We start from the raw sequence: 8805 nt of genomic DNA, 5'->3' as shown, positions 1-8805 counted from the left end.
TTTTTTTTATTACTATTATACATGACTATTATCTTGGATTGTTTTTAAGTTAAACTATTTTGTTACACATTAAATGAAATTGATTGATTTTGAATAATTTCTCGCTTGTATTTAAGTTTAACTGTGTTTTGATATTTTATTAATATTGTTTAAGTTCAACATTAAAGAGGAAAATTTTGTCGGGAGATTAATTCTTATGTAGTTAGATTTAATTATGGCGTTTTGATATTTTAGCAAGATGATTTAAGTTAGACATTTATAGTTAAATATTTGAGGAGCTTTGAACTGGAAAATACTAATCAAGATTAAGAAAAAACTCAAAGGCCGATATAATGTGATAATTATTATAATAATCTTGTATATGTCCTGGGTGATTGTGTTTCTATTTAGATAGCATAGAGATTAGGTTCCCTGTAACTTATTTTCCTTTTGAAGCCTAAGATTCATAGGTGTTTCCAAGTTGCACGTTCAATGTTCATATGTTTTAAATGTATAACCAACTTGATCAATTGAACAATTGACTACAGTGGTCATTCTAGCTTGTAATTATGAACATTAGACCATATTTTATAAAGGTTTCCAATGATTATTTGGACATTCATAGATGGGGATTTTTTTAGTTCTATCACTTGCATTTCATTGCTATTAAGTGAAAAATCATATGCAAAAGTTTGGATGAGTTTCACAACTTCTGATATATCACTTCAAGCTTTGTGATATTGGTTTTCTCTCTTGTGTCTTCCTTTAACCTCTTAGGGAGGGAGGTAAGGAGTTGTTTAAGATTTTTATCTAATGTTAACTTAAGTCTCATATGTATTTCATTTTATTTTTTTTTTATTCTATGTATCTAGCGATCCAGTTAGTCCTGGAGATTGATGGCTCAGCCATCGAATAAATCCAAAAGCACGAGCGATTGTTCGTTGAACAATTATGAGAACACCTTGTCGGATCATAACTCGAGGACTTCTTAAAGTAATAGTTGAATGATAATTCAGAGTAAAATGTCAAAATTATCCCGGAAGAATATTATGTAATTCATTCAATATTATTATATTAGGCGAAAAAATGCAATGACTAGCACTAAGTTAATTTATCCTTGTACGTTTGTGAATAAAATTAACCATTTTGTTGATTTCTCAACACAAGTTTTTTTAAAAAACTTAAAGAATAATTAATAATTTTAAATTTTAATTTATGTTATGAGCTCCTTTATATAACCCGGCTATGATACAAGGTAAAGATGCTAATTTATCTGTTAAATTTTTATTATTTTTCTTCAAAATAAGACACATAATTATAATTATGTGATATTGGATTTAGGAGTTATATGTAGTGACTATTTTTAGATTTATTTTGTTGGTGGATAGAAAATTTTTGAAAATTGGGCCAATCGTTTTAGATTCGGTGTTATCTGATTCAAGATTTTTACTAGGGGTTATGATGCAGCGGAGGACTGTTAAATTATCATCTAATTATTTACGATTCAATCCCTAACTATTACGTATTTATAATTTTTTTTAAAAAAATAAGATGTATAATCACATAATGTTAAATTTATGGATGATTGGTCACAAGTGTTTTTAATTTATTTTCGATCGATAAAAATAAATTTTGATGGAGCTAAATTGATCGTTGCATGTAACGTTCAACAATTTTTTTAACTCTAACCCACCATGAAGATCACGTGTCGCCTTTGCCGAATTTGGACTCTCACTGCTCTCGGCTCTCGACTTCAAGTGTAGAGCCAGGCCAAGCCGGTACAATGAACGAAACAAATCCATCGAACCTGGACGCCTTTCTGAAGATCCAACGAACCTGAACACCTTTCCGCTGCCATTAAAACGGCTCACCCACTCGCTTGCTTTTCCCCCAACCTCCGAGCGCAACAATGGAGATCCCGAGGAAGACTGCGGCGGGGGCGATAAGCTCACGGACGAAGCAGACGAGGGACTCGCTCAGCCTCTGGGGTGACGGAAATGGCTGGGCGACCGGCGACGGGTCCTGCTCTAGTAGCGGCAGCGACCACGAGGCCCTCCACAGCCTCGTCCACGCCTTCTTCGACTGCGACGTCTCTGATTCCCACCCGCCGCCGGATTCGGACGCCGACGAGAAGTCAGAAGAGTACCGGTTGGATGAGGCGGCGCAGTTCGTGTCCGAGGTGATCCTCGACTACGGCGATCGCTTCAGATTGCGGCTCCTGTCCGACGTCCGCGACGCGGCTGATGCTCTGGCGGCCCTCCGGCCAACCGGGTCCGGCTTCCGCCGGGCGGTGATGGCGCGGCTGAGGGAGCTGGGATACAACGCCGGGGTGTGCAAGGTCAGCTGGGAGGGCTCCGGCGGGCTCGTCCCTGGGAACTACGAGTATGTGGATGTGGTGGCGGCGGAGGAAGCGGAGAAAGCAGAGGAGGTCCGGTACCTGGTCGACTTAAGCTTCGCGGCGGAGTTCCGGGTGGCCCGTGCCAGCGAGAAGTATGAGCAGTTGGTGAGCAGGTTGCCGGAGGTGATGGTGGCGCGGCCGGAGATGGTGAGGCGGGTGGTGCGCACAGTGGGGGATGCGGCGCGGCGGTCGCTCCGGCAGCAGGGGATGCCGGTGCCGCCATGGAGGAAGGGGAGGTACATGATGTCCAAGTGGCTGGGGTCTTACCGGAGGACTGTGAACGCCGTTCCAGCATCCGCCGGGGCCTCGGCGAGCGGCGGCGGAGGGGCCAAATGCCGTACTGTAGGCTTCACGGCGGCTGTGAATTCGACGACGCGTGTCAAATTTTGATCCCCATTAATTGTTGTATATTAGCTTGAAAAAAAGAATGATCAAGCCTCTAATTTTTTTTTTCATATTAAAATTGTATAGAGAATTCGTTAGCATTGTAATTCAATTTAAAACTCTAAATCACTCTTTTAATTCAATTAAAGATCAAAATTTGAATATAATTTGCTTTTAATCATAATTGTCATCCCTAAACCTTAATCTTAAAGTATGATGAAAAAAAAAATGACTACGACTACGCATACAATTGAGGCTTATATATCAAATTAACATACCAATATGCTTTCAAATAAAGTAGATAAAGATATATATATTATAATATTCTTACAATAGAAAGCAGATAATATATAATAAATTTAATTAGTTGACATGATGGTGATAGGCTATCTTATAAGGATTTGAAATAGTTTTTGATAGATTTATTAAGATTTGTATACTGATTTGATTAATAAATTTATATTTACTAATAAAATTGTTTAATGTCTATTTTTATTTTTTAAATTTAGTCCTTGGGTCCCATTAGTCGGATTCCACAGATCGACTGTCAGTTAAATTCAAAAAGCATGGTGCAAGCTATATAAGCATAAGGTAGATTCTCTAGTCCGTAATTTACGGATCAGGGGTTGATCTATTGTATGAGGATCATTGATTTAATGGATACTACCAATTTAAAAGTGGACTTCATCCAAATCAATAGTCCTCATATAATGAACCATCTCTTGATCCGTAAATTATGGACCAGAAAATCTCTACTGTCTTACTTATTTTTATATTTGTTGGTCTAGTTAGAAGTGAACAAGGCACTTAGGAAAGATTAAACTATTCGTGTTTAAAAAAAAAAAAAGACCTTTGATTTTAAAAGGAAATTATTTTCTCTCAAAATATATTTATATTTTGTATGAATAAAAACTTATTATTGATTAAAGTGTCTACTTAATAAATATTAAATTTTTTAAAAATATTTCAATATAAAAATACATCCCACGACACTTGTTGCTAATAAAAAAAAAAGAGTTTATAAGTAGATTTCGAGTGTTTGGCTTGGGCTACTATGACAATGATTCCCAAGTATTTATGATTCACATCTTAACTATAGTGTACTATAAAATTATTTTTTTCCAATGTAGATCCGATCATGATTTAAAACTAATAATTCTTCTCTTTGGAACCTACCGTTGTAAGGTTTGGAATCATTGATTTAACAGTTCTTAGCATGTCAACTTTTAATCTTAACCGTTTAAGAAGATTATGATTCACGGTTTGGAATAATTTATAAAAATAAATAAAAAAATAAATCTTACACTTATTTAAGTTGTCTACGTATCCCCTTGGGGTATAAAGAAATTAAAGTTCACGTATTTCTCTTACCATTTACCCTTTTACCTTATGAAGCAGCATTACTCACTGCCCTTTTCGGTAGTATTTGTTCTTTCAATATCAAATTCTTCAATTTTGTCATCTAAAAGTTATATTCCTTGAATTTTTTTTTTCAGATTTGGTCCAATTGTCGAATAATGCTTATGCTTCCAATGAGTCAAGAGACAAAGTCAATCATCGTTCATCCAATATATCACTATCGACACTCAATGTTTCCACGATAGATGTCAACAGACAAGTAAATTTTTTTTTTTTACTATCATGGAGAGGACAGAGAATTTAAACCTTGTGTGATCATAATTTTAAGATATTAAAATCTGCTTAAATATTATATAAATAATTTTTAATATTATATACAATATTATTCGAATAAGGAGAAAAAAAATCTTTAAATGCAATCAAAGTGTCATAATATAAAGCTAATATTTTGGTAAAATTTCTAATTTATATCTAGGATTTAAAATAAATGCAACTAAAAAATTTCAAGAACATGAAAAAAAAAAATATCCTTCCTATTTTAGTTTCATTGCTAATATAATAATTCATTGGTGCAATATTCATTTAAACTAATACTATTCTACGAAAATTTCCTAAAACTAGATGAGATTTAAAAAAAATCTAAAAGTTATTTATTTACATCATTAAATATTTTTATAATTTTACAATTATTACTACAAATATTCTATTATTTTAAAAATAAATATATATTAGTATTATTAATATTTTGTTAAAAAATGAATATAATAATTTTATATATTGAAATGAATCTTGTAACAATTGATATGTTGAATTCCAACATACTGGTACATCACATATAAATTTTTTAAGACTCATTCCATTATTTTAATAAAATTTACTCCGTTATTTCATTATAGAGGTATGCGACCATAAATAAAAAATAACAATTTTAATTGGTTTAATATGATTATTTTTTAATTCTTAATCCATGTTAAATAATTAAATTTAAAACATAATATACACAACTAATATGAAAAATTAAACCATCAATAATTGATTGACATATAAATTTCAGTTTATCAATACTAGTGGTATTAGAACTAGTATTATCAAATGATATTAAAAAATATTTTATAAGCTAATTCATATTTTTCTAAAATTAAACATAATAATTGTGAGATATTGTAAACACTATATGATTCATCAAAAATTATATGTGCATATTTGGTTGAAGGTTATTGTTAATAACTTGGTTATCTATCTAAGATTATATTATTTAATCTTATTTGGTTCAAGTAATGAGTGATTCCTAGGTAATAGAGAATGTCCACCAAGTCAACAAATGAGGGATATAGAATGTGATTATTTGGAAGTGTGAGGTTTTACATGATTCCGGGTGATTCGGGGAATGATCAGTAGGGTGCCACATGAATAAAACTAGATTAGTAGATTTGCTGAGGTGATTCTAACGGGTTCCAATGGAGGGTCAAGTTAATGCCTAGCTACTTGAGCAGCCTGACCCGACTCCTTAGTCACCTGACCCGACTCATTAGCCTCTCGGCCCAGCTCCTTAGTCTCTTGGCCTCTCGACCTGTAAGGTCTCTCGTCTCTTTAGCCTCCCGACCTCTAAAGGCCTCCCATCTCCTTCCCCTCCTGACTTCCAAAGGCCTCCTATCTCCTTCCCTCCCGACCTCTAAAGGGCTCCAGTCTCCTTGGTCTCCCGACCTCTAAAAGATTTCTTATCTCCTTGACCTCCCGACTTCTAAAGGTTCCCCATCAAGTTAGCCTTCTAGCCTCTCGGGCCTCCCGACTTCTAAAAGTTTCCCATCTCCTTAGCCTCCTTAGTAGTGTGAATAAATCTTACATTATTTAAGAAATCAAATAACGACAACGTGAGTATCGGAACAGAAGAAAAAAGTCAGTTAATCTTGGTTATTTTAGAAAAAAACAATGACATAAGTAAATTTTAAATTATTTAAGGAATTAAATAATGGTAACATGAGGATCAAAACAAAAGGAAAATATCTGCTCTCTCTCTATAAAAGGTAGTCTTTTTCGACATTCGAGATACACATATACACACCTTCGTACTTCAAAACCCTAATAGTCATCTTCTAACCTGATCGTTGGAGTAGTTGCGTCGAGGAACCCCCTAGTTGTTATTCTAGCCCTCTTTTTCTTATTTATCTTCATCCATACTCCTAACCACATCATCATCCACATTGTTACTTGACAATTGACAATTAAGTTGGCAATATAGCTAGCTCACTAGTGAATCACACATCGACATTCTTGGGTAGGATCAAATTGATGTTGTCTATGGGAAAATTGATTTTAAGACATGAACTGGAACGAGAAGATGGATGATGCCAGAGGACCCAATGTATCACTATGACAATGCAGGATTTTGACAAACTGGTAGCGACCACGATGTAGGCGGTGTTAAAGAGGTAATTCTTTCATCCTCCAACAATCAATCCTTCAACCAAACCCTCACCAATCCATCAAAACGTACTTTGACCTACAGGAATGCCGCAAACTGCTTCTCCCATACCGATTAGTAAGTCCGCCGTTAGAGAGCCCTCTGTGAAAACTTCTGGTGAAACCCCTCATCAAGGTTTTTCCAAGGGAATAAGCTCTGAATTTGGAGGATCAAAAGCCCCTCAAGGTCCTTTGTTCTTAAAAGATATCCTCCAAGATGAGTTACCAAAACAGTTTTAGGTATTGCAAATCGAGAATTATAATAGTATTATAGATCCAGAAGATCACATGTACAAGTTTGAGAATGTTTCTTTATTACACTAGTACACTGATGGTGTCAAATGTTGAGTTTTCTTAACCACTCTCTTAGGTTCGGAGTAGAGATAGTTTAGTAGACTCCTTGCCTTCTCTATTTAGACCTTTCAAGAATTTAAAACCCTATTCATGCAATACTTTGCGGCCAATCGAAGATATCAGAAAACTTCGCATGATTTATTTGCTCTCATATAGAAATTCAAACAACTCTTGAAAGAATACTTGCAATACTTTAATCGAGTAGTCATGGATGCTCCCTCGATTACTCTAGAGGTATAGGTTAGTGCTATATCTCAAGGCTTAATTGATAGAGATTTTTTCAGATCTTTAGTAAAAAAAAGACTCCAGCCAATTTCGAAAGGTTACAAGTTCAGGCTTTTAAATATATTCAAGTCGAGGAGGTTAGTCAATAAAGAGAAAAGAAACACCGACTCTAGTTCCTATCCCCACTCATCAAGATTGAAGAATTCCCCCCACCCTTGCGAAATCGAGAACTCACAAATCGGAGAATCGAAAAAGTGGTACAAGCCATAGAAGTACCTTCAACTCCTGCTCTCAAAATCGATTGACAATCCCCTTAGATGACTCAGTACTGTTCCTACCATCAATCAAGCACTCATTCTATTTCAGATTGTCAGCAGTATACAAAGAAGTTGAAATGAATAGCTGACCAACAAAACACCAAACAAAGTGGGTTAGGCAACAGGAAGTCTCCTAAGCCCTTCAAGCGTTGTTGCTGCCATGATACCGACTGATTTGCGAGTCAACAATCTCGTTCTCCTTCAAAAGAACCTCAAGGCTCTTCTTGGTCTCGACAGAAAGTCGAAGAAAAATATACAAGAAAAAGCAAGATTAGTGCGTGAGGAACTATAAACATAATCTCAGGTGGACTCATGGATGGAGACTCCACTTGAGCTCGAAGGGGGTAAGGTCCTTCTATAAATTTTATAACCGAGGATCTGGCAAGAGTCGAGGCTCCCTATGATGATGTTTTAGTAATTGAAACCTTCATCTATAATTATAAAGTAAAAAAGAGTATTAATTAACACCGGTAGTTTTGTCAACATCATCTTTAAAACTGGTTTCAATCAGATGCAACTGGATGGAGAGGAGATTCATCTTATACTCACTCCCCTGTAGGATTTCATAAGACATGAAGTACAACCTATTGATTAAATTAACCTCTTCCTTTCCTTAGGAGAGGAGCAATTAGTACTAACTCGACAAATATCCTTTATCCTCAACCAAAATGTAGATGAAACCTGTAAGTTTTATATGCATGACTCCTTCACCCGGCAGGATAGTGGAATCGGGATATTACTAATCTCTCCTAGAGAAGAAGTGCTTCAACTTTCTGTCCAGCTCAACTTTCGGATGTCAAATAATGAAACCAAGTATGAAGCTTTACTCACTGGACTTCAAGCAACAAAACAAATCGGAGATTCTCGAGTAATCATCTATCATATTCTCAGTTGATGGCTCAGTAACTAGAAAGAAATTTTGAAATATGAAATGACCAATTACAAAAATATGCCAACATTTTTGAAAAGTTAAAAGGTGATTTTGAAGAAATTACTGTTGGTGCGGTTAGCACTAACGATTTAACCCAGATTTTGATGAATGACAAATCAGGTTAAGTTAGTCTGTTGTTGTCTAAACACTCTAATCGATTGTGCAGGAGAAGTCCAGACAGGTCGACGGGCTGACCGGATGTCTGGCACGAAGCCCAGCTAGGTCGACGGGCTGACCGGATAGCTGGCGAGAAGTCCAAGCGGGTCGACGGGTTGACCGGACGCTTGGCGAGAAGACCAGCTAGGTCGACGGGCTGATCGGATAGTTGGCGAGAAGTCTAGACGGGTCGAAGGGCTGACCGGACGTCTGACAGGTAAGTAAGGTAAGTCACTGGAGGG

The 8805-nt window shown here is 36.0% G+C and overlaps 1 protein-coding gene across 1 annotated transcript; it reads left to right on the top strand.

Moving 5' to 3' along the window:
* The first annotated feature begins 1877 nt into the window (after window positions 1–1877).
* Window positions 1878–2875, top strand: LOC122017420. The gene has a single exon (XM_042575036.1). The coding sequence runs from the start codon at window positions 1889–1891 to the stop codon at window positions 2765–2767; it is 879 nt and encodes a 292-aa protein (XP_042430970.1). The 5' UTR covers window positions 1878–1888; the 3' UTR covers window positions 2768–2875.
* Window positions 2876–8805: the final 5930 nt, after the last annotated feature.

The sequence above is a fragment of the Zingiber officinale genome, chromosome 8B, assembly GCF_018446385.1.
Source record: "Zingiber officinale cultivar Zhangliang chromosome 8B, Zo_v1.1, whole genome shotgun sequence".
NCBI lineage: Eukaryota > Viridiplantae > Streptophyta > Magnoliopsida > Zingiberales > Zingiberaceae > Zingiber > Zingiber officinale.
The sequence above is the reverse complement of the archived record's forward strand: the minus strand, read 5'-3'. Positions and strand labels throughout refer to the sequence as shown.